Genomic DNA, 26,335 nt, shown 5'->3' on the forward strand with positions numbered 1-26,335 from the left:
TACAAATTCTGTAACCACGTCAAGTCACCAGCTGTTACCCAGTGTCCCACAGTGATGCCAATAAACTTTTCCTCTTCTCTACACACACATCATTTCTTCTTTTTTTTTTATTTATCTTTATTACACACGACTCTGGCACTTGCACCACATTTATACCCAGATATTGTGAATTCTTGTGGTTTGTTTCCTCCCTGCTGTCTTTCATATCTTCTCTGTTCCTTTTCCGCTGCTCGCTATCACACTGCACACTAGCAAAAACTGAGATGCCACAAAAAAGTAATATCTTAACAGCGAAAAAAATTAACGGAAAATAATGGCTTGGAACGTGACACCTTCGACTTGTGGCTTTGCATGGCTCAGTAGGCTAACCCACTTCCAGATTTCAGATCCGGACCTCAGAGTACTGAGTCTTGTCTTCCTCGTCTGAGCTGCTGTAGCCTTTTGTGCGACTGTGGTGGCCTCCTTGATTGCCGGACTTTGCCTTGAAGTTCACCACCGAGTAGTTGATCTCTACGTCTTCTTCGCTGCTGTCCGAGTCAAAGTTGGACGCCACGGGCTGCTTCTGAGCACGCGCCTTGCCAATGTTCTCGTAGACATCGTGCTTTCCCTGTGCATCCTAGGAACACAGGAGAGATCATCACCAGTTATAGTCATTCATCCTGAGTTTATTTTAGGCACATCATGATTCATATGAAACACACATCTGATATCTCGTAACTCATGCGGTACATTTCCATGCAGGGGATTGGGAGAGGGGGATGTCCCTTGCTGTAATCAGTGAGTTTGCTACACCAAACTTAATTTCCCAACAGGAAGCATCCTCTGTGGTGTCACAGATGTAAGTACTTCTTATTTTGGAAGTTCCTCATTTACTCCAACTGCAGTTAAAGTAGTAAATTAAGTAAATAAATAGCTGATGATAGAAGTTAGGGGTGACTAAGATAAAATAAGCCTTTATTAGTCCCACCACAGGGAAATTCACCACTACAGATTACATGGTAGAGAATCCTTTACCGGTATGAACTGGAGCAAATAGCAGCAATTAAAGTGAAATGGAGTCTCAGTAAAACATTTACCTGAATATGTTCTTGAGCTCAATATAAGTTTGTATATTGCCACTCTGTTTTGTTGCCTCCCTACTCATGTGTATTGCATTCACAAAATGACTCTCAAAAACAAAAAATATGTAAAATATGTAAGTGTGATGTACATAATATGTATATAAGTTGCAAGAGCATAAGTCAAAGAGTATCACAGGTCTATCTGCCCTGCTGTTTTTTCCAGATAACCATGTTTACTTTTTCATTCAGTTTTGAAAAATTGGCCATCAGTGTTATAAAGAAATAAAAATAGACCACATTTTCCTTATCTGATACTCTTTGAGTCATGTTTGTAATTTGATCATATTTTTGTTGTCGCTCTGTTTTTGAGAGCCTTGAATGAAATTAATGACATGGTAGATAATGGAAGATCTGTGTTCGACAGTTGGGCTCCTGGTGAACCCGAGTGGCAGAATATCGACTTATGTATCGACTAAACCTTTGAGGCACTAAAGGTTTGCATGTGGCTGACCTTTTGACGTGGCTTTGGCTTCACCACTTTAGCATATACGTCTTCTTCACCCGCTTTTGCTTTTGGAGCCGGTCTATTCCTGAAAAACAGAACATCATTATCCATATCTGTCGCCTGAACATTTTTCTCTCTGGTCACGGTATTCAATACGCAAAGACACACAGTTCTCACTTTTTCTGTTCCCCAAAGTGTAAGGAAGCATAGTTGACTGCATCGTCCTCTGTGGATCTGTCCTGCCCTCTGGCTGGCTGCGAGGGACCCTGAACAGATGTCAAACAGAAAACATCAATGATTATACAGTAGCAGCTGAATCAGTTCATTCATCTTTCCAAACAGATGCTGCAAGTGTCCAGCGGTTCATGCCCTCGCAGTACTGAACACTGAATGATCAGTTCGTGGCTGCAGCCAGACACACTCTGTCATTTAAATCAGCAGCCATCAGTCACAGACAAATCCTCTGTCTACCAGTTGGATCTGACTGGTGGTGCATTTTTTTTTTTTTTTTCAAGGCTGACACCAATATTTTCAGTGAAGATAATAAATTGAATTTGTGTCAGTATTCAGTAAGTTGAAATGTGCGACGGCATATTAGTGCCATTGTAGGGAGACAAAAAATTATGGAGCCAATATTCTAAGAAAAAACTCCAATTTCTAAGATTCTAGTGTAAATTTACAAGATAGAACTCACAAATTTATGAGAAAAAAACCCTGAAAACTATGAGATTATAAAGTCACAAATTTACGAGAAAAAAAAAAATCATCGCTTTACTTTGCAAAGTTGGATCAACCACACACTGCAGGCACATAATAAATTAATTCTCACAAATTTGTGAGTTTTTCCTCTCACAAATTTTCTACTTTAATCTCAGAGTATTTTTCTTGCAAATTTGTCCCTTTTTTTCTCATAAATTTAGGACTTCAGTCTTTTAAATTCTGAGTTTTTTTCTTGGAATATGATGCTGTATAAATGTGATGATTTTTATGTCAAAAAAAAAAAAAATACACAAGAATTCTGTGCTTCCCCCATGTTTTAATCTCTGCACAGATGGAAAGCTCCTGAAACACTATTTAGAGATGAAATTCTTCGAGGGAAACCTTTTTAAAGTGTGTGCAAACTGTGATACTTTAGTGCAACGGATTAAGAAACAAAAACTAAAACACATGGAAAAGATCTGTTTCAGGTTTAAGTGACTGTTATGCAGCTCAACAGCAGACGACACTGACTGGCCATCATCCAACAGTCACTAAAGGTCAGTTTGCTGTGCCTCTTCCCATTTGGCGGATTTCACAAAATTCAGTCATGCACTTTTGTTTTCATTTACTGTTTTCATGATGAGGATATCACAGTTATTTTAACTTATTCGCATAAACTTGACTTGACTTGCTTTTTCACCGTCTCACCTGCTTGCCCTTGGGCAAATTCACAGTACAGTAAACAGTGCTGATGTTGGAGGCCGGCCTGAGGAGAAATAAGGAGAATAAAAACTGTGAGTGACAGCCACAAACAATCCCATTTGTGTCTGAAGGCTCTTCAATGAATCTTTTGACTCCGGCATACACACCAGCCCACCCGGCCCCGTGTCCTACAGTGTGTGCCTTGTCCCGGTCAGGAACTGTGTGTGCCTGATGCCTTACGTGCTGTCTGGACGAGGCCGGCAGGGCTGGGGCTGCGGACGACACCGTCGGTCGGGCAAAAGGTCATCTCTGCTCCTGCAAGGCCCGACAAAGCCGTTTTCACTCACCAGATTCTCCCTGGTGCCGTTCCGCAAGACCTGATTTTTTTTTTTTTTTTTTCACACAGAGTCACACACTGTTAGTTCATTTATCTCCAAGTATGTTAAATTAAGGTGTGCAACAGGTTGTGCAGAATAAAGACAGAAAATAATCACCAGAAAACCAAAGATGCCCCAGCAAGGCCGTGTGTTTGACGCCCCCTGCTGAAAAGGCTTGTTTCGTCTTTGTCTGAAAAAACAACAACACTGATTGAGCTCTATTTACATGTGCATAGTTAGCACATTGAATTCTATACTGTATAACTGTAAAGATTGTGTTTTGTTTTGGTTTTTTTTCTACCTGCACAGAAAACCCAAGAGCAGAACAGCAACCAGACCAAAGAGGAAGAAGAGGATGATTGGGAGAAAACGCAGGAATCCTCCTGAGGTTCGAGGAAGAGGAGAGAGGGGATAAAAATCAATATTTGCACTGAAAATAAGTTTGGTGCATTTAAACTCAAAATTGTACCGCTGCTCTCAAACCTAATATAGCTTACTCCGTGAAAAAAACTCAGTACATACAGATATAGTATATACAGTATACAGCATATACAGTATCTCCCTTTTAATACCATAGAGAGGCAACATACAAGAACATCCTGGATTCATTCTGCAGTGTTTATGCTGAAAATGACGTGTGGGCTTGTAATTCACTCACGGTCAAGAAACACTTCTTGTGACTCAGAACGTTGGAGACCCATTTGATTTTTAGCAGTGCAGTAGTACATTCCAGGCTTGTCTGGGGAAACTGTGTAATTTTGACCAGATGAGACCCATGTCCCGTCAGATTCCTCCTCTGTAATCTTGTACCACTGGTACTGGCTGACGGCAGGAAAGCTGTGACACCTGCAGCTCAGATTCGCCGGACTCTTCCAGTTAAGCAGGGATATGTCGATCTTTACATCTTTTGGAGCGTCTAACATGGAAAAAAATAAGTGATTAAGGATAGCACAAATTCCTAGTCCTGTAGAAAATTCATATCAGGTATTCAGTTTACATTTTAACTGATTTATTAGGCAGCTGTTACACGCTTAAGCTTTTCTGTTTCACCTTAAATGCCACATCCGGACAGCTGAGGTGGAATATCATAAATCCCCACTCCCCCCCTCACTTTATTAGGCTGCTTATGTTTAATATTGTAAAGTGCTCATAATTATGATAATTCCAATAGCACCTGAAGGCAGCATGAGTAAGATAAGTCATTGTTTGACCCCCAAAAAAGAGATACTAACACTTTTAACGTCTTTATAGTTTATGTTTATAGACTGAATAGAGAATAAATTTGGGATTTATTTAGTTAGTTAGTTTGCTCATTTGTTGGTAGCACACATTATTTCCAAGTTTCTTATTGTTGTGATTAACATCAGTTGAAGCAACTGAAGCCAATGAACAGGAATAGGATTTACTTCTGAGACGAATTTATCTGTGCACCGTCCACTCGAGGGAAGCGTAAATGTTGTGCCTTTGGCCTCTGACAGTCGGGTCACAAGGCGCCGTGGTTCCCCCCTCCCATCGATTCACACCCATCAGTGTGTCAGTCTACTTACACATGACTTTGACCTCGAATTCCTGTGACTTTCCCGTTCCAAGGTCATTATGGGCTGTACAGCTGTACAGTCCACTGTGGGAGGGAGTGACAGAACGGAGAGTTAAAATATCTTTTTGTCCCTCAAGCTCCTCTGTCCTGGCTGCAGTCGTCCTCCAGGTGTAGGACGTCACTGGTGGATTTGACTCAGCTTTGCACTTCAGCACCAAGTCCTCTTTTTCACGCACATTTGGACCATCTTTACCTTCCGCAGACGAAACCAACACATTTTTGGGACGATCTGTATTTACCAAAAATAAAGTCAGGTTAGAAAACTGTTCACAGGATCTGAAACACAGTTTGAAAACATCCCATCAGATGATTACTGTATGATGATGGCCGTAATCGCGGTCTTTCTCACAGTGGCTCTCATCTAGATGATTATTTCTACTGTAATGAATGTTCATTATACTGTACATATGGAAAGAAAAGGCAAGGTGGCAAGACAAGCCTAAGTAAATAATCAAAATCCACTGGTTATGGTTGCTCAAATGTATTGAAGCCATGTGCCATTAGTAAAATTAAAATGACACAATTTCAAAAAAAAAAAAAAAAAAATGGAATGGAAACCTTTTTTTGTTTTGCTGTTTTTTACAGACCCCTGCTGGGGTCAGCTGAGAAAAAAAAAAAAAAAAACTAAATCTGCACTCAGGGCACAGATTATAAATCTGACAGCCCTGTTTGTAAAATTGTGTACACAGATTATTAAACCAAGAGTGCAGATTTAGTGTTTGTTTTTTGCTTCACCTGACCCCAGAGGGAGTTTTTACAGATCTGCAATGTACAGATACAAAGACTTCTCTCCCATTGGCCTGTTCTGCCTCCAGAAAGACATTTTCAAGATCATGCATGATTATTTCAGATTCATAATTGTGAGGAATGAGCTGCACTCACATTTCACCACCAGCTCCTTCTCTGTGCTGTCAGAACCTTCAGAGTTTTTGGCCTTGCAGAGGTACCGGCCTGCGTCGTCTGGAGTTACTTCAAACGGGACTTTGATTGTGCTGACAAAGTTGGAGTCGGGTGGAGAAGTCGTTGAGGAGAACTGACCGTTTGAGTTGATGTGTGACAAGGTGAGCTGTGCCAATGGGAAGCTTTCAGTGGTGCAGCTGATGGTGATATTTTGACCTTCAGTGGCCTCAGAAGGCATCCACAGTGTGAGATTGGTGGGTTGGACTGTGGAGAGGAAACAGGTGACCTTCAGGAGGGCATGTTCAAATTGTCAAGTTGATTTGTCAAGCTGAGTGACCTGTATCAATCGTAATAACCCCGACATGTGTGGGTTAGTAGGGCCCTATTGCACCCTCTAGTGGGTCAGAGGAGTTTTATCCTCTCACCAGTCGGTCTTAACTGAGGCCCTGGAGTCACACCTGCCTTGATGCAACCTTCTCCCTCACCTTAACCAGCTATTCATGGTTATTAAAGCTAAGAGTGAACCTACTGGTGGGTTAGTAGGTTCCTATCAGTCCACAGATGTGGACTGATAGGAACCTACAGATGTGTGATGAATATGCCCATTCAATAATAAATTGACCGAGGCTATTGGTTATAAATTCCAGGTGTGCAAAGGACAATTTTCCAAACTATTTGGTGGGTTGTTGGAATAATTAGTGGAGAAGTTGGTCTCAAGAAAAGCTTAAGGTTCAATTTTAGGTGCACCGTGGAGATGTTTAGAACAAATTTTCTGGGTTGTCTTAAAGAAAAAACAGTATAATCCTTTTTGAAAACCGGAAGCTCATTGTACATTCACATCTTCCTATTTGGATTATGTATGTATTTTTTCAGAAAATGTTTTGAACAACTACTTTTCACTACCTTTATCCCAAATATTCATAACCACAGAGAGCCATTATAAATAGCCTAATCTAATATTTAAAAGCATGGTTTGCCACTTTTTGTGCCTGAACAATTTAAAAACAGATTTGACTATACAGTTCAAACTTTGAAAAAGAGCATTAATAATAATTTTTGAGTTTGAAAACAAGGGTCCTGCTGGGTTGTTTTCAAAGTTAGAATGAACATTTTAAAATAGGTTGAAAAATACCAAACTTGTTCCTTAATTAAACAGCATAAACTGTGTATGAGGACTTTATCGGTTCCCTCTTATATTGAAAAAAAAAAAAAAAAGAGAGAGAAAAAAGGTAGCTCCTGTCTGTTGGTTTCTTTGTGTTGAACACAGATCTGTAGCCTCGGTCTCTGTAGCCTGCATCATAACATATTTTAGATGAATGAGGAAGCTTCATCTTTGAGGTCATCATAAAAGACAAAGAGGCTACAGCATGCAGTGGTGCAAGAGCGTAACTGATCTGAACCACAAGGTATGTTTTTACCTTAACCTACAATTACTTACAGAGTACTTTGATGCATGTAGCACTACTATTGGTCCCTGGACCGATGATGTTGGTGGCGCTGCAAATGTAACATCCATGATCTTCTCTGTCTACACGGTCAATACGAAGGTCCTTCTGAGAGTGTGAGAGCTTGTGGTGACTGTTGTGGTACCAGCTGTAAGTCTGTGGCTCAGGAAAGGCCTCAGTGTTGCAGGTTAGACTGAGGGGCTCCCTGATTTTCACAGAATCATCAACAACATAATATCTGGAAACCTTGGAGTTCCTTGGAGCGTCTACAAAGGAAAAGGCAACTTTAGTTTAGGTTCAGCAACATCATGTGCGCCACTTCATCTGTAGCTTGAGCCATTTGGAGAAAGCTTTATTCAAAAGCCATTTGACTGGATATGGTATTAGTATGAATAGTCCTTGTGGAGGTCCTAACTTTGTGCCATGTTCTGCTTCTTGAGATGTACCAGACCAGGGGTTGTGAAACTTACACAGAACATTGATTTGATGCGGCTGAGACCTGGCAGCACCCACACTGTTAGTTGCTTCACATGTGTAGGATCCACGTCTCTCGGGCTGGATCTGCTTAATTTCATATGTCTTTCCCTCTCCAATCCAGTTGTTGTTTTGGTACCATCCGAAGGAATGAGGTTCTGGGTTGCTTCTGCTCACTGCACAAGTCAACGCGATGTCTTCTCCCTCTGTAATTTCAGAGCTATTCGTCTCTACTTTAACCTCACTTGGACAATCTGAAACAGAAGTTTTCCACATTATTTTAGTTTGATTCACAATGACAATCAACTTTTACACCAGAGACTCCAGCGCAAAATATTAGATGTCATACAGCTACAGCACTATTATGAGGGAAAAGTATTTATAGAGTAGATAGATAGATAGATAGATAGAAGTTAAATAAACGTAAGAAGTTCTCACATTTCACATCAATGTGGATCGTAGCTGATCTGTCTGTCCCATACTTGTTTGTAGCTACACAGTAGTACGTCCCGCTCTCTGAAGCTGTAATGGAATTAATTTTCCACTCTGCTCCTGTAACATTGATTTTAACAGTGGCCTCAGTTCCATCTTTAAACCAGGAAAATGCGGGGTCAGGACGCCCTCTAGTGGAGCAAGTGAGAGTTACAATGTCTCCTTCCTTGACATCCTCAGGGCTTTTCCTCGCCTCTGTGTTTCTAGGCGAATCTGAGGCAACAGAAGAAAAGAGGAACTGATTGAGAGAAGCTGAGAGAAATGCATTTGCATACTGTCATAATGAAAGTGGATGCAGACATTGACATTTACCCACGCTACATTAATTGAGCAGCTTTGTTATGTACTTTTTTTTTAACGTCAGTAGTTTCACATTTACTTAGGTACATTTTTTTTTAAATCATTTCCATTACAGAGAACAAATGATCAGTGACAGATTGTGGAACGTTTAACAATAAAAGCTAAGCCAGCAAAGACGAGAGGAGGAATCTGCTTCTGCCTTGTTGGTTCTACTTTTTGTCATTTCCAAATTTCAAATCAAAGCTGCATGAGGAAAAACTGCAGATGGTCAATGGAGGCCAGAACCATTTAGACTCAACTGGCCAAAAATGTGGAATAAGTGTGGAAAAAAGAGGAAAATTTGTACAATTTGAAAAACTACTGCACAGTGTAGCACAATGGCTTGTTTTCATTCTGCAAGAACAGGACATTCAATCTGAATACAACATATTCATGCATACTTTGTGTTTATGTAATACTGAGATGAAAAGGACAGATGTAAAATCTGCAAAATGTCTTTCACTTCCTTGATAATAGTCTCATTTACAGTATATATTTTGCATGATTCCTTTCTTTAACTTCCTGCCCAGTAGTTTTAAGATGTTAGCAATGAAGAGGAAGAAAGATGCATAATGTTCATTGAAATCAGTCCACCAAGTTTTTCTTTCCTCGCTCTTTCAAACAGAAACAGATATACAAAAGCTCTGACAGCTGCTTGGTGTTTCAGGTCTAGGTTTTCACATCTGGCCTCTCTTTCATAGCAGACTACTCCATGTTGACCAAAACACTCAAGCACCAAGTGTTTTCTTCATTTCTATAATGATTATGGTAATAAAAAGAAACTGGACTTGTGAAATGTAAAAGTATATGATCCGATGCTCAGTAATTTGTAGGCTGTGATCCTGTGAATCACAATTACACTTCCTAGTTACTGCAGTTAAGAAAGTTTCCCTGATATAGAAAAAAGAGAATATCACCAATTTGTCCTGACGGTGAGAACCACGTAGACTCAACCATCATATTGTCATGCTTATTCTATATCTGCCAGTTGAGTCTACAAGGTCCTCACTTCGATCGATCCTCAGCAATTTTGCATAATGCCCCTTTAAAAGAATCTAGTTTGAAGTGTGTTCTCTCCTCCCTTTGTAACTGCATGGAAAGTTCACACCTATAGTTTGTTGTGCTCTTTCCACCACTGTGCAGCAGTCACTTGCTTTTCATGCACTTGTACTAATTTGAGTACTTTTTAAAGTCTGTAGTTTTACTTTTACTAAGGTGTTGTTAGATTTTAAATCACTTTCATTACTTAGCATCAGATTTGTGACTCTGGAGACTCTTGGCTTGTCTGATTGTTACACCATTCACAACCAGTGGCAAGTCTGCACAGAGGGAGAGACTGACTTCACTTTGTTATCCATTTTCTAACTTACTTTTAGGTAAGGACAATTTCAGAGAGCTAACAGTAGACCTACCTCTACTGGAATGGGACATTTTTATTCCCTCCACCCCTGCTCAAATGATAGACATCTCATTATAAAACTGAACTCAAATTCTGAACTTACGCTCCACAGTTAGACGGACACTCTGAGCCAAACAATTGTCTCTCTTATCTTGCAATTGACATGTGAACGTCCTCCCATCATCCTGCCCGTTAGCCATAAAGCTGACTCTGCTGACTTTAAGGTTTTCGTCATAGTCCTGTTGATAACTTAGTTGGAGCTCTTTAATTTGTGGACGGAAACGGCAAGAACTTGATGTTGAACACTTGAGGGTTACAGGACCGGACTCCTTTACTGTAGGTGGCTCTTCAAATGTGATCTTGCATGGGTTTTCTGAAAAGAAGAAGGGAGACAATATAAGCGATGCAGAGTTAAACAACAAGGTGTTTTGTTTTGTTTTTAGCTTATGTGAACCTGTTGTAAAAAGTTTGACATAAATGTGCATGATGGAAAATATTTTGTTTGATATTCTTCATATTCTATGCATATGATATGTGACAAACTTTTCTCAAAGGCGGAGATAAGCTGAGGTTATTGGTATAAACCTCAGTTAACCTTTTTTTCTGAGCAGAAGTGAACAACCTGGCAAACATCTTTTTGGCCTGGAGTTTTCAACATTTTCATCTTTTGGATGCTCACACCCCATTTGAAGTGATTTTTCCCCAACAAGTACCAAAAGAGATAGTTAGTACTGAATGTTTTTTTCATTTCCTCCCATAGTTTTCTGGTAGTTTTATTGATTTTCTATTAGTATTATTTTGCAGATTTTTCACTTATACTCCATTATTTCTCACATTTCTCACATTCTCATATTCTCATATTTTAGCACATTTATTTTACTTGTTTTTGACAGAAATCAAATTCATTTGTGCAGGTTTAATTGTTAAGATTTCTTACATTAGCACTGACAATTAGTGGTGAGATTCAGGAAAATGTTAAAATGATCCCTCATACATGTTCTGCATTGAAACAATATCTTAAGGTATAGTAAAATTAAACTGTACATTTTGCTGAGGATTGCCTGAAAGCCCCCGAAGGACCCCGGGGGGTCCTTGGACCCCACTTTGAAAACCACTGAGTTTGGTTGGCTAACAGAAATGAGCAAAACTACATATTTCTTCCTCAGTTAGCAGCAAGCATACCAGATGTCATCATATACAGGGACAAGAAAAAGTATATGAACCCTTTGAAATATCCTAGTTTTCTGCATTAATTTGTCATAAAATGTGATCAGATCTCCATCTACGTCTATGAGTATAGACAAACACAAAGTGCTTAACCTAATACCACACAAACAATTATAATATTTCATGTCTTTATTGATCACATCCATTAAACATTCACAGTGCTGCTGGAAAAAGTGAGTGAATCCTTTGGCTAATGATTCCCAAAAGAATTAACTGGAGTCAGGAGTTAGCAAACCTGAGGTCCAATCAGTGAAACGAGATGTGAGCCAGGTGTAGAGCTACTTTTGACTCCTACAAAAAACACTCAAACTGTTGTTGAGTGTTTTAACAAGAAGCATCTGTTGTGGTGAACCATGCCTCGCTAAACAGTGATCTCTGAAGGCCTTTGGTCAAGAATTGTTGATTTGCATACGATTGGAAGGGGTTACAATGTAATCTCAAAGACTTTAGGTATTCAACAGGCCACATTTAGACAAACTGTCCACAAATGGAGACAATTTTGTGCTAAAAAATAAGTACAGACTGAGCAGCATTGTGAAATGGTGTGGCAAAATATAAAACTTGAAGAGCCAGAGCTACAAGGAAGGCCAAATCTGTCCTGTCTGACCAGAGTCACCTCTTGTCTCTTGAATACAGACGGCTGCCATCTGGTCGCAGGTCCATTGTACCAAAGTGTAGGACCAAGAGATACAAGACCTCATTTGTCCTGGTCACTACTGGCATCATGAATAGCTTGATGTGGTCTGTCCCTTATAAATGCCAGTAGACTACATCTGTATGTTGGGTATTCTGTGTATGAACTGCTGTCTTTACCATTTATTTATTCTCTGCTGGCTGTACAACAAACTGTTCCTTGGATGTAATAAAATTTACTTACTTATTCATTGGAAGAGATTAAGCAAATGCAAAAGATTGAACAGGCATGGTGTCCATGGCAGGACACCATGGAGGAAGCCGCTGCTTTCCAAAAAAAAAAAAAAAAAAAAAAAAAAAACATCCCTGCATCCCTGCAAGTTTGCTAAAGAGCGCCTTGACACTGCACAACACTACTGGGAAATTGTTTTGTGAACTACGTATGGTGTAAAAAGGGCACTGCATACTGACATGAGAACCTCATCCCAACGGTGAGGGACTATGGAGGGAGCATCATGATTTGAGGCTGCTTTGCTGCCTCACGGCTTGGACCACTCGCCACCATCGACCACTATCATCGTACAGGTGATGTCAGGGTGTCTGCCAGCTGAAGCTCATTAAAGGTTGACCTGAACAATGACCCTAAACATTGAAGTAAATCTACAACAGAATGGCTTCCAACAGAGAAAATCCACCCTTTGGAGTAGCCCAGTCAGAGCCCAGACCTGAATCCAATAGAGATGCTGTGGATGACCTCAAGAGAGCCGTTCCTACCAGACATCCTGAGAATATGGCTGAGCTGAAGCCCTTCTGTAAGGAAGTGTGCAAAATTCCTGCACAGCACTGTGAAAGTGTAATGGCTGTGTTCAATAAAGACATAAAATGTTAATTAATTGTGTATTAATTGTGTGGTTAAACACATTGTCTTACTTGTGACTTGCAGATGCAGATCAGATCACATTTTATGACCAATTCAAGCAGAAAACTAGGACATTTCAAAGGGTTCAATTACTTTCTCTTGACACTATAAGTCAAATCCTTTGTTATCACTGTTCCTTTTTCAGTGGTCTCCAGTCTCACCTTTTTAGTCAGAGGAACTGGTAGTTCTTTGACTCTGCCCACTATGGTTTAATCAAGGGTAAAACCAGGTATGGTTTAACACTCAGCTACATCTCTGGATAATACATAACCTAAGAGAACTGCACCAAACACTGGATTTTAAATCCATATATTTTTAAAACTGTGTTTCAATAATGTTCAGATCTGTGATGGACTAACATACCTTCAACTGTAAGGTTCACCCTAGGATTAGTCATCCAGATTTGTGCTCCTTCATATCTGAAAGAATAGTTTCCACTGTCTGTTTTCTGCAGGTTGTTGATCCTAATACCACACTTATTTTGTGATTGTCTGCCAAAACTTTGAGAGCCAAGGTATTCCACTCTGCCTTCAAACTCCTGACTGACAGGATATTTTGGTGTGGTGCTGTAAATGACAGTGCCAGTAAAATTCTTGTTTGTCTCATGATACTCCGCATTTTTTATCCAATACCAGACTGCATTTCCTTCATTTGCTCTCATTTGAGTCGCATCGCCTGTACATCTAATTTCAATGCATGATCCTTCTTTGGCTCTCAGGTGTGTGTCAAATGTTTCAAAGAGCTTTGATGAGCAGGAGAAATCTGTGGTGGTGAAAACAGAGGTGGAACAGTCAGTCAGTGAAGTGCCATTCAACCAGTTACAAAGACAATTTTTAAAATGTAATAAAACAAAAAGTATACCTATTGTTATGGCCAGAAACACCAGCCATCTGCAAGTTGAAGCCTTCATTTTATGAATCATATTTACAGCTTAAAATCTGAAACAAAAACAGGTGCATGTGTCATTGTTCGACACCAGGCTTTGTGTGGAAACATTTGCGCTGGATTTGTACATTTTTCTATTCTTTGTACATTTGCAAATTAATTTAAAAAGTTTATTTACACATGTATGACAAATATTCACTGTCTGTTCATGTGAACACTGTTGCTTCATTTAATCCAGTTAATCCAGTCTCAGTCAGTCATTCTTCTTTTTTCAAGTAAGAAAATCTATCTAAAACTGAGGAAATCACACTGTCTACTATGTAAATCTACTGTGTGTGTGTGTGTGTGTGTGTGTGTGTGTGTGTGTGTGTGTGTGTGTGTGTGTGTGTGCGCGCGCGCACGCATGCGCACATATGACACACATACTTGTGCATGTGTGTGTGTGTTTGATAGCTGTGAAATGATCTGCCTTATTGCAATGGTGACACTTTTTGTGTGTAAAACATCCTGTAAAAAACAAAACTGCGCTGGAAATAACTCTAGTTATTTATCTGAAATTATTGACTTTGGGAAAAAAGGTTTCCTGATGTGCTACAGTATGTTAACTTACTGTTTTCTGCTTCATTGGCCATGCATTCATTCTTCACACCATAAGATACCACACCTAAAGACTTTCATATACTTACTGTACAGAATGACAAACACTGACTAATTTATTTTTTTACAGTATATTGCATTTATTCTATTCCTTTAGTCTTTTTATTAGCAAAATATTGCTTTGTCCAAAAAGGAGAAAAAAAAAAAAACATCCAGTATTTTTAAAATTTCCACAAATACACATAAAACCTGACATTTTTCGTGTTTAACATAAGAGCATAACACCTGTACATATATATGTATATTTACATTAGTTTTTTCTTTCTAAAAGCAGTGACAACAACAGTAACAGTTTAGACTGAGGCATAATTTACAAATCATCTCATTCCTACCTCAGTGGATCTTACAGCAGTCTGCAGCACACATCATCCATCCTCATGTGCGACTGAAAAGCGATGTCCATAGACTCAAAATCACAAGACCCACAAGAATTTTGCATGTAAAATTAGGCAAACCAGATACCGGAGCCCACTATATTTTTATCATCGGTGTGCACCTCACTGTAGGCATGATGTTAGCGAAATCTCACTTCCTCTATTCAGTGCTTTTGTGAAAGTGTAAGCTACTGCACAGCATTCGTAGGCAAAGACTTTGAACAAGCATGCTGCAGCTTACTCACCATCAGTTTGGAGAATTTTAAGTGAAAATGTATCAAAAAGATGCATAGATCACTATTTAAAACATGTCTTCTATCCCAAAGGGGGAAAAAATAAATCTGAACTGACGGCAAACAGAGGAAATAACATGCACAAACAAAACTATCACTTCCCATCCCCCACTGCTGCAGCTACTATCTTCTCAGCATCAGCTGCCATCTCATCGATGGCCCCGTTTAGGGCCTGCAGCATAGCAGTGAAGGAGCGGCCTGCAGAACGGGCATTTCGGGGCATCGCCATCTGCACCAGCCGGGATGAGACAGAGGACAAGTCCTTTTCCGCAGACACCAGCCGTTTTTTCACTTCCCCCTTAGTGATCTCCACTGACAGGGTACAAGTCCGCAGATCTTTCAGTTTTTTGGGTTCTACGCCCCGCTGTCGGGCCAACCTCTCAACTGACTCGTCATCCAGGCCCAGTGATATCTGTGCTTTGTTCAGGATCCGCACTCCTACACTGGAATCCACCATGGAGGCCACCAGGGGAACAGGGATGGCTGACACCCCGCCAGAAAGCGAGGCGGCTGCCCACACCAGTGCTTTGAATGCATCCTTTTTCTGAGTGACCAGGCTCAAGGTGAGTATTGGCAGAGCTAGGAGGAGAGCGTTGGCCCGCACCTCTGGCAGGTCGCTGGCCATGTCATCCAACAGACTGGGGAAGTCAAACTTCTCCAAGGTGGAGGGTCTTACCATGTACACTTTAGGTCGTGCCACACCCTCTGATGTCAGCACCTCCAGACTGGCTTTCTTTTTGGCCTCCAGACTCTTTTCTGTGTCTTTTTCTGAAGCTAAGAGAACAAAGTATACTGTTTCTCGCTGGACTGAACGGGCCTCCAAGAACAACTCCACACAGTTTGGGTGGGGGCTCTGCGTGAACATCATTAAAACGGCATTATAGCGGAGGAACTTAACTCTGTCCATGTATCCCTGGGGTTCAAACGGAGAGGTGGTCGGGACAGGTGGCAGATCCCACAGGCGGAAGTCAGGGTGTTTAGGGTTGGGGTAGCCTGCCACTCCCTCTGGGGGCGTAGGGGATGGAAACGGGGCTGCTCCCTCGTCCTCAGGGCCAAGGCCACGCAGGGCATTTAGAAATGTGGCCTTTTCAACCCCACGTTCCCCCACAATCCCTAAATTGATCCTGCTGATCAGCAGATCTTCCACTGCATCTTTGACATCTGATAATTTATTGTTCTCTATGGACTCTTTTAGGGTCTCCAGGAGGTTTAGGCTTTTGATGACATCAGCCATTTCTGTGGAAAAACATCAGAAGTCCTTTTGAGTATTCTGTCTCCAGGAGGGGACAGATCTCCATGATGTATGTGGTAGCACAGGCATTTTTTTTAATGACAGCAAAGCATCAAAATTGTTCTTACAACACACTTGATAATAAAGGCGACACAGTTAACACTGACACCTTAATGAAGACAAATTAAATTGGCAGCTTGACGGTGACAGCCCTGTATAAAACAAACCTACAGAGAAGAATCCTAAACACTCTTGTCTGTATTCTGCACCCTTACCTCAGGCCTTCAGGAATAGATCTGTGTTCCCGATGGTCAAATGTAGATTTCTCTCCTGCTTTCGAGAGCTGACAGTATCTGGTTGATCTATTTAAAGCGTCCGTCCAGCTAGTGGAACATTCTAATCCTGTAAGCTCATTCTTAATCCAGAGTGAGCATTAAGCACACTCATGCATGCTGTGTACTGTACATTCATACTGAAAGCTGCCTGCTGTCATATAAACATATTTATATGCTCATTAGCAGACACCTATTTATAATGGAACCACACAACACTGGCTGTTTTATGGGGTTTTATTATTATTTCTAATGATTTACTGTCCTCAAAAGCTTCACTTATGAACATCACTGAACTGCCCTATGTGAGCATAAAACACAATGCTGAGCAACAGTGACTACTTTTTTATTTTCACTGCCTCCTACACCCAACTATTGCAGTGATATGATGGTGGTCATATATCACATATTCATACATGCCTTGTGTTTATGTAATATTGAGACAGATGTATATAGACAAGATATGTCTTTCACTTCCTTGATAATAGTCTCATTTACAGTATATATTTTGCATGATTCCTTTCTTTAACTTCCTGCCCGGTAGTTTTAAGATGTTAGCAATAAAGAGGAAGAAAGGTGCATAATGTTGTTTGAAATCAGTCCACCAAGTTTTTCTTTCCTCTCTCTTTCAAACAGAAACAGATAAACAAAAGCTCTGACAGCTGCTTGGTGTCTCAGGTTTTCACATCTGGCCTCTCTTTCACAGCAGACAGTCTACTCTATGTTGACCACAACACTCAATTTCCAAGTGATTTCTTCTCAACTATATGAATAGGGGTTCATTTCTGTAATGATTATGGTAATAAAAAAGAATTTGGACTTGTGAAATGAAAAAGTATATGATTCGATGCCGAGTAATGTGTAGGCTATGATCCTGTGAATCCCAATGACACTTCCTAGTTACTGCAGGTAAGGCAGTTTAAATGCATTTTCCTGATATGTAACAATAGTCAGATATAATTGTCCCCGCTCTTCAAAATGTATTCTTTATTTAAAAAAGGCAATAAAGGCAACACAAAGTGGCAAACACATTTGTCATTATCAGCTATTTAGATTTTCATTTTAGTTTTTCTCTCTGAGCTTTAAATAGTAAAGATGTCATCCGCATACACATTTGTAACTTAAATATTCAACGCTCAAAAACAAAATAATAATAAGCATCATACCAGTAAAGGAGTCTACTTTTCATTTTTCATTCTCCTGTAACAAATGAAATGAAACAGCACTCGAGATCTAATAATACCTGAGAACGTGTGGCTGATATGATGAGACATGAAACTGTGGTAACCTCAGAAAATATTCATTGGCCAACCAGAGAGAAGTTCAATGATGCTTTTGTAATAACAGCAAAAAATGTTTGTCTTTACCAACAACACTGCGACAGACGCATCTGTGCCATATGACAAGTTTCCTCCAAGGTAGCATATGTACATAACATTAAAGGATAAAAAAGAAAAACAGCAGAATCAAACATTTTTGACGAACTCAACATTTTCTATAAGATTTGCCGAGTTCGTCTGTTTTCAATACAGCATGTTATAGTAAAGTGGATATGTCGTAAGAGTCTTAATTCAATATAACAACAAAACGGTGCACTTCTGAGAAATAAGGAAGTAGGGAAGCGGTGTACAAGCCTTTCAGGGTGTAAAGCTGTCTGAAGAGTCAAGGGACATTTGTTGAGTTCATAATTTGAGCAAACTGTTTCCTCCTGTTGCAGTGACATTGTTTATTCCCCCAAGAGTTTCAAGATTTTAGACAAAACTTTTAAGTTACAATTTTGCATGGAAAAAGCCTTCTTTAAGATAAAATAATACACTTGGATGTTGGCAGTGTTGTAACTGCATGGTTTTGACAAATAAACACAAACAAACACGAGTCTCTGAGATGAGACGCAGGGAATTCGGTCCCCAGTTGTGCTTGAACATACCACAAAGGGCACATCAGATATTAATTGCTTTTTTGCAAAGTTTGTACATTGTTTTTTTAATCTTTTCCTGCCCGCAAACTACAGATGCAAATTAGCTACTTTGCTAATTTTGTCTCAGCTACTGTGCTGTGCACAGTCCCTGACAAATAAACTCACAAACCGAGGTAAGCTAAACTTTGTGTCTGGTCTATGTCTATGTATAACTAACCCCCGCAAAGTCAAACCCAATGCAAAATTAGATCAAGGGGTGCGTTGAGCAAGAGCAGAACTGGGAGGCACTACGCCCCCCCCCCTCTGCACTGACCAGGGGCGCACATTGCGAGTGTGCAGAATGAGACAGGGACTAATTTATGAAACCCAACCTTCTGTCATGTAACATCATCATATTTGCATGCAAAAAAGATTATTATGGGGAATTTCAATTGCATTGCATATTGTATACTTAATGAAGAACAGAGTTGATTTGTATAAAATTGTTTGCACAACATGACAGAGCATCATAGCATCCACGTACAGAGGTGTGAAGCCTCTCACTTCTGCTTATTTTGGCTGAATTTAACTGCTGAGGAGCACAGCACAGTGGTCGAAAGTTTACACAAGATCATCATTTACAGTTGGAAACAAGATTATCAAAGCCTCTGAGCAAACTGTAAGCAACCAGATACATTTGAGCCCAAGCAAATCCTCAAAGTCAACAGACATTAAAATAATCAAACCAAATACAAGCATCAGTCTCAACAGACCCAGAACAACAACAGCATGATGTGTCACTCCTTCTCACCCAGAATAGCCTTCACATTGGAATATAACGCTACATCCTCACCTCCCTCCCCCTCCAGCATTGGGTGTTTCGTCTCCTCATCCTCCTTCATCACTGCCTCCCCCACCTCCTCTTCCTCGTTCTCCTCCTCCTTCTTCAACATTTCACTCTCCTCACCACCGTCCTCTTGTATCTGCTCCTTCTCTTCTTTCTTGATTTCGGCGTACTCTGTCTCTATGACCTCTTGCTTCTTCTCTGGGTCATCAGGACTCTTCTTCTTCAGTAGGGAGTAGTCGATGCTGGCGTAGTCCCCGTCTGTAAGTCCCCCGTCAACACCTGATCTCACCACAGCCTCGCTGCTCGGGGCTCCACTTTCAGCTCGTCCTTCTTCTTCTACTTCATGTCCTACATTTGCCTGGTAGTTGCAATGTGGATGGGTCAGTCATTTGCCAACTAAAACATTGCTTAAAGCTACCTACCTATGAGATTTGTACATAGTTTTCAGCCTCATAATTCAAAACATTGCCAGGTAAAATGTCTTGAGAAAAGTCAGAGATGCGCAGTATCAAGAATCAGTTAGAGTAATGCCACATAAGATCATTAAATAGATGAATAATCACTGATGACTGAAATGACGAGCTGTAGAGATAAATGTAAATACCGGCTGATCTTGGGAAGTCACCATCTCCAGGGTCTCAGACAGATTTTTGGAGTTCTTCTTTTTTTTCCTAAGCATAAATGTTATCAAATATTATTCAACAGCAAAAAAAATTACAAAAATCTGCTAAAGTGGATTTTTTTATTATATCAATTCCACATAAGGTGTAATTTGACACCGTAACTCTGGGTTTGCTGCAGTTACACAGGGTGTCCCCCAGGGGTCAGCGCTTGATGCCCTTCTTTCCCTTCAGTTGAATCATGCATCACTACCCCATCATTTTGTTTGGTTTTATATTTCCTCTAAGTCTGCTGCCTCCAGGAGATCAAAACTTTGATGGCCTGTAATTTCCAACTACTCTGTGCTAATAAAACTGAGGGCATCTTCAATGCTTCAAAATTCACTCTTTCAAAGGTTCTAGTTCCACCATCTCTGAAGATGGCAGCAGTACCTCCCTGTAAAGTCAAATTAAAAGCTCTGAGATCATCTTGCACATCAACTTCTCATTTTAACCCAACATAAAGAAATGCTTTTTTCCCCCCACCTCCATATTACCTCCCCCATCACTCTCCCAAACTAGCGCTGAAACCCTAATCTGTTCATTTGCAACATCTTGATTGGACCACTGCAATGGCATGCTCACGGGATTAAAGTCCAAACCCATCAATGAAGTGCAAATCATTCAAAACGATCCAGCAGTTACTAGTCCTTCATTACCTCATCATTACCTTAAGATTACTTACCCTTTTTGTGTCCCCACAAGTAAACTGGTAGCTAATTTGGAGAAGTTACTAAGTACTTCATCACTTGAGGGACCACAGAAAGGGAAAGTAATCTTCAGATAATGCTGAAATAATGAGGAGTAACCTATTAGCTACTCAGCATTACACAAAACTTGGGGGTGCACAAAAACAGTGACCAGTGTTTAGTAATGAATGAATGAATGAGTTGTTACTAGTTTGGTGCAGAGTTAATCAGTAATGACTCATTTTTGGTCAGCATGATGATTTACAGATGTTCATGAACTAATCATTAACTAGTGATTCATTAGTATAGGATCTCCCAGTCTGTTCTGTAGGAATTATTAAGGAAGTGCTTGTTAAAGATTCATCACGTATCAGGTGGTTCCTGATTCGTCCCTCACCAGTTTCTCAATTAACTAATCATTCATTATTAGTTATTCTATGAAATTTAATTAGGTGTTACTCAAGAATTGTACACTAACTAATGGATTACAAGCAGGTAATTACTCATTCATTCAAAATGTTGTGTACCTTATCATAAAGTGTTACCATGAAATTGCTGTTCCTTTATGTTAAATCAATCATGTTAAGTCAGTCTCATTTGTATAGCCCAGTATCCCAGAATCACATTGTGTCATTATGTTTCTGTTGTTTCCCTGAACTTGTGCAAGATGACCAGCCTGGGTTTTTTGAAAGGCAGCATTAAATAAAAATGTATTGTTATTTGGACATTATAATACACAACCTGGAATTCATGGCAATGACAAAAATGAACAAGAATACAATAAATCCAGAGAAGAAAACTCGATAACGTACCTACAGCATCTCCTTGTCAGACAGCAGATGACTGCTGAAAGGACAACGCCGATCAAAAACGCAATGATAGTTTCCAGCCGCGTGACAACAAAACCCAAAACTTCATTATACAGACCTGCAGACAAGAAAAACAAATTGTGAACAAATCCATGCTTTTTTGTTTTATTGCGGTTGCTGCCCGCAGTTCTCAGTGTTGACAAAAGTTATGTTTTATTCTTAGAAGATTTTTCTTTCTTTTATGATGCAGCTTGCCCTAAGACTGTACAAATTAACAGTAGGTTACAGCACAAAATAGGTACTGAAAGTGTCCTAAATTCATGATCTGTGACAGGATGTGTTTAACACTGAGTGGTTACCCTCTTGTTCTGTCTTGGTTTTTCTGATGATGGTGAGGTTTGTTTTTACTTCCCCAGTCACAGCGCTGCTGCTGACACACTCCACAGTGGTGTTGTTGAGTTCCCCCGCAGCCAGGACGATGGTGCTGTTGACAGTGGAGCTTGACACAGTGGTAGTGATGGAGTAATCAGCCTGGCTCTCCAACAACGGCCATTTGATGGAGGGCAAGGGAACCCCCAGGCTGATACACACACAAGTCAGGACGTCCGACTCAACCACACACTCAGAACCATTTTGGATCTTTGGACGGACTGGAGGAATGAGGGCAGTGTCACAACATCACAGGAAAGAAAAGATCATGTAGGATATGCAAATAAATGTCCCCTCCAAGAATCTAAACACAGTACTCACACATCACAGTTACATTAGTAGATGCTGTCAGGGTTGTGTTGAGGTGTTGTGCTGTACAGACGTATTGTCCAGAATGTTCTGCTGTCATGTTGGGGATGACCAGTGTAGCCGTTTCAGTGCCATTCTGCAGGTATTCCTCAGAGTCGAGTTTCGTCCATGTGATGTGAGATGGAGGGTGACTGTCAGCGCTGCAGGTCAGAGTCAGAGCTTCACCCTCCTTCACGTTTGTATTGCCGGTGATTGTAGGTGTCCTCACATCTTCAAGGTAAAATGACATTTAGAGTTCCAGTCATTTGAAACCATCACATAACATGATTTCTAATTGTTCTAAACCTGCAGGTCCAGTCAAATGAAAACATCCTGAATGCCTCAGTATGTCTCAGATAAAGTTTGAATAAGGGATTATATTGGTGAACATGCCAAATGACACCACAAATTTTGCAGTCTGTAGTAATTTGAAATTTTACAACCATTTTTAGATTTAATCTCCAACTGAAAAATTAAGAAAATCTAATTACATTTGATTAAAATGGCCTAGAAGTTCAAAAAATGAAAGAGGCACACATGTGGCTCTACCTGGACCTGAAGGAGTAGTTTCCAAATTAACATTCCTATGAAAATAAGTACAGTTCTCTGCTCTAAACTCACACATGTTTGAGTTTGATCCTGATGATAACACAGAACGTGACCACATATTTACTATCTAAGCAGACAGGGGCCATATACTCACACATCACAGTTACATTAGTAGATGCTGTCGGGGCTCTGATGAGGTGTTGTGCTGTACAGATGTATTGTCCAGAATGTTCTGCTGTCACGTTGGGGATGACCAGTGTGGCCATTTCAGTGCCATTCTGCAGGTATTCCTCAGAGTCGACTTTCATCCATGTGATGAGAGATGCAGGGTGACTGTCAGCTCTGCAGGTCAGAGTCAGAGCTTCACCCTCCTTCACGTTTGTATTGCCGGTGATTGTAGGTGTCTTCACATCTTCAAGGTAAAATGACATTTAGAGTTCCAGTCATTTGAAACCATCACATAACATGATTTCTAATTGTTCTAAACCTGCAGGTCCAGTCAAATGAAAACATCCTGAATGCCTCAGTATGTCTCAGATAAAGTGTGAATAAGGGATTAAATTGGTGAACATGCCAAATGACACCACAAATTTTGCAGTCTGTAGTAATTTGAAATTTTACAACTATTTTGAGATTTAATCTCCAACTGAAAAAATAAGAAAATCTAATTAAATTTGATTAAAATGGCCTAAAAGTTCAAAAATGAAAGATGCACACATGTGGCTCAGCCTAAACCTGAAGGAGTAGTTTCCAAATGAATAGTCCTATGAAAATATGCACAATTCTCTGCTCTAAACTCACACGTTTGAGTTTGATCCTGATGATAACACAGAATGTGACCACATATTTACTATCTAAGCAGATAGGGGCCATGTACTCACACATCACAGTTACATTAGTAGATGCTGTCAGGGTTGTGTTGAGGTGTCGTGCTGTGCAGACGTATTGTCCAGAATGTTCTGCTGTCACGTTGGGGATGACCAGTGTGGCCGTTTCAGTGCCATTCTGCAGGTATTCCTCAGAGTCGAGTTTCATCCATGTGATGTGAGATGGAGGGTTAGTGTCAGCTCTGCAGGTCAGAGTCAGAGCTTCACCCTCCTTCATGCTTGTACTGCCGGTGATTGTAGGCATCCTCACATCTTTGTTGTAAAATGACATTTAGAAGGAGAAGTTAACCCTCGTGCAGTGTTAACAAAAAGTTAACGCTGGACAAAAATCCTTATTATTATATATTAATATTTTTTTAAATTTTCACTCACCCACACTGAGTGTGTGCACATGAATGTACGTGCATGTGTGTGTATGAGAGAGAGAGAAAGGGAAGGAAAGGATAAATATGACCTCCTCCCTATATGTCCCACACTCTAGTTTCTCCACACACATAAGGGAGGCGAGTCACCACAACATGACTGTGTAATGCATAATGTATACAGTGCTGCTGACCCCATGCCATTTGAACCTATGAAAACAGCATGTATTTTGCCTCTGCTGGAATATGCTGAAAATTACAGTTTCTAAGGAAAATGATGAGCCTGACAGCCTGCTATCATACAACAGTTTATGCTGCAGAATACCAGGGATCAAAATGTACGGTTTCAATGGGTTCCAATGTCCCAGTTTTGGAGTTAACAACTTGAGAGCGTGACAGTATATTCACTGGCTGCACACGTTATTATAAACTTACCATAAGATATATGATTACTGTTATGGTCAGGCTTGATTCAAAGAGTGTGCCAGACCCTGCGTTCCAATACTCATACTACCATACTATTTAGTAGGGAAAAAAATAATTAGTATGTCCCAATACATACTAAACTACATACTTTGTAAGGGCAGCTGCAGTACATACTAAAAGTAAAAAGTATAAGTATGCGATTTGGAATGCAGGGACAAGGTTTTCCTACTAATCAGGAGCTATTTGGTGCACCTGTCTCACTCTCCAGCTGCTGCTAATCAGCCTGGCTGGGAGGATATAGGGGAGTGAGTTTTGCCTGTTCAGTTGGGCTGTGTGTCTCTGGAGAGTCAACACCATCATTTGGCTTTCTGTGATGTTGTGTTTTGAATGAAACTCTGAGTTTGTTTGTGTGTGTGTGTGTGTGTGTGTGTGTGTGTGTGTGTGTGTGTGTGATGGATGTTGAGTTTTCTTTTCTCTCTAGTGACTCTTTTTTAGTTTCCTTTGGGTCAAAAACCTTTACCGTAATTTCCGGACTATAAGCCGCTACTTTTTTCACACGCTTTGAACCCTGCGGCTTAAACAACCCCCCCCAAACACACACACACACACACACACACACACACACACACCCACACCCCCTTCCGTCATTCATTCAGGTTACGCGTTCTGGGGGAAATGTAACAATTACATTTGAAAAATTCATGATCCAAACTTGACATCAGGGTTAATTTGTGGTGGATCTTCCTTTTCCTTGACAGAACTGGGCTAATGACTCCCATAGACTTCAAGTCGTTTTGCTAAGCTAACACAAAATGCTACCCATAGGAACCAAACCTCCGGAGGTATAAAACATGAAAATGGTGTCCAACATATTGTCGCAGTGTGGGTCCAAAATGCCCAGTCTCAAACTCCAAAATGTTGGAGTTTTCCTTTTTTAAAGTGTGTAAAGCAAAAAGGTAAGAAAGTAAAAGTGCTACTCACAAGTCACATCCAGAGTCACCGTCTCCTCTGTTGTAAACCAGCTCAAAAAGGTGACCATACAAGTGACCTTAGTGCCGTGGTGTGTAGCTGAAGGGGTAAAGGTCAAAGTTGAGCTGTATTTCGAAATGTTTTGGTTGTTGAAGTTGAATATTATGTTTTTCTCATCACTACATGTGGAACCACATTCAAACCAAATGGCATGTTTGGGTTTGGAGTGGGTTGGATGGGTAAAGAGCAAGGAATAACAGCACAGAGTCCAGCCTCTGCTGTTATAGCTCTTTCACTAAGGGTGACACAGAAGCCACTGGGACAGGTTTGTTTTCCTCCTTGATATACACATGTTTATGTGAAAAACGGGAAAAAGAGACAAAACAGGAACAAACATTCAGATTTTAGTGTAGATTTAAGAAGTAGACAAACAATATGAAGTCAAAGCAAGACATTTTGTAATTAAATGATGCTGTAAGCTGCTGCCATGTTGTGATCAACAGCAAAAGACCGAAAGTGAATTTAATATACACATTATTTGTGCCTGCCTTTGTGTGACTGTAACAAAATACAAAAGAATCATAAGCTGGAATCACACTACATCACTTAACTGTTACTGGCATTTGGGTTTGATCATTAAATCAGTTTCCTAATATGTAAGGCTGATATCGGAGCTTTACAAAATATCATCATGTGGTCTCTTGCCAACAGATAACACAAGTTATTTTCTGACTACAGCCACACAAAGAAGCTATGAAATCTGTGATGCAGTTTTCAGTGATAATAAAGTCACAGTTTCATGACATGAACAAGTTGACGCTCTACCTGTGGCAGAGTTGGCAGAGAAGAGCAGAGCTGCCCAGATGAGAACCAACATCTTGCAGCAGATGTCCGAGAGAGCCTGTCTCTCCCTCCAAATGACA

At 40.3% G+C, this 26,335-nt stretch overlaps 2 protein-coding genes and 1 pseudogene across 2 annotated transcripts; all 3 read right to left on the minus strand.

The window, feature by feature from the left end:
- Positions 1–93: 93 nt before the first annotated feature.
- On the minus strand, positions 94–13,886 carry LOC115373541 (B-cell receptor CD22). Its single transcript, XM_030072000.1, has 15 exons — positions 13,631–13,886; positions 13,133–13,531; positions 10,094–10,363; positions 8,199–8,465; positions 7,280–7,552; positions 5,824–6,105; positions 4,892–5,170; positions 4,003–4,260; positions 3,646–3,727; positions 3,462–3,534; positions 3,208–3,344; positions 2,974–3,031; positions 1,744–1,832; positions 1,573–1,651; positions 94–616 (listed from the first exon to the last, which is right to left on the minus strand). Exons 1-15 carry the CDS (start codon positions 13,689–13,691, stop codon positions 383–385), a joined length of 2,841 nt encoding a protein of 946 aa, XP_029927860.1. The 5' UTR covers positions 13,692–13,886; the 3' UTR covers positions 94–382.
- A 491-nt stretch (positions 13,887–14,377) lies between these two features.
- irgq2 (immunity-related GTPase family, q2) lies at positions 14,378–16,621 on the minus strand. The gene is made up of 2 exons (XM_030072002.1): positions 16,485–16,621; positions 14,378–16,214 (listed from the first exon to the last, which is right to left on the minus strand). The coding sequence occupies exon 2, from the start codon at positions 16,210–16,212 to the stop codon at positions 15,073–15,075; it is 1,140 nt and encodes a 379-aa protein (XP_029927862.1). The 5' UTR covers positions 16,213–16,214; positions 16,485–16,621; the 3' UTR covers positions 14,378–15,072.
- A 2,614-nt stretch (positions 16,622–19,235) lies between these two features.
- On the minus strand, positions 19,236–26,335 carry LOC115373684 (sialic acid-binding Ig-like lectin 11; annotated as a pseudogene).

This window comes from Myripristis murdjan, chromosome 16 (genome assembly GCF_902150065.1).
Source record: "Myripristis murdjan chromosome 16, fMyrMur1.1, whole genome shotgun sequence".
In the NCBI taxonomy this organism is placed as follows: Eukaryota; Metazoa; Chordata; class Actinopteri; order Holocentriformes; family Holocentridae; genus Myripristis; species Myripristis murdjan.

Bases quoted from the DNA above. Each gene is read 5' to 3' on its own strand.
- irgq2 (XM_030072002.1), bottom strand. From the start codon at position 16,212: ATGGCTGATGTCATCAAAAGCCTAAACCTCCTGGAGACCCTAAAAGAG.
- LOC115373541 (XM_030072000.1), bottom strand. From the start codon at position 13,691: ATGATTCATAAAATGAAGGCTTCAACTTGCAGATGGCTGGTGTTTCTG. The intron at 6,106-7,279 runs GTAAGTAATTGT...TCCTCTCCACAG, and splicing joins TACATGCATCAAAGTACTCT to TCCAACCCACCAATCTCACA. The intron at 3,032-3,207 runs GTAAGGCATCAG...ATTTCTCCTCAG, and splicing joins CGGCCTCGTCCAGACAGCAC to GCCGGCCTCCAACATCAGCA.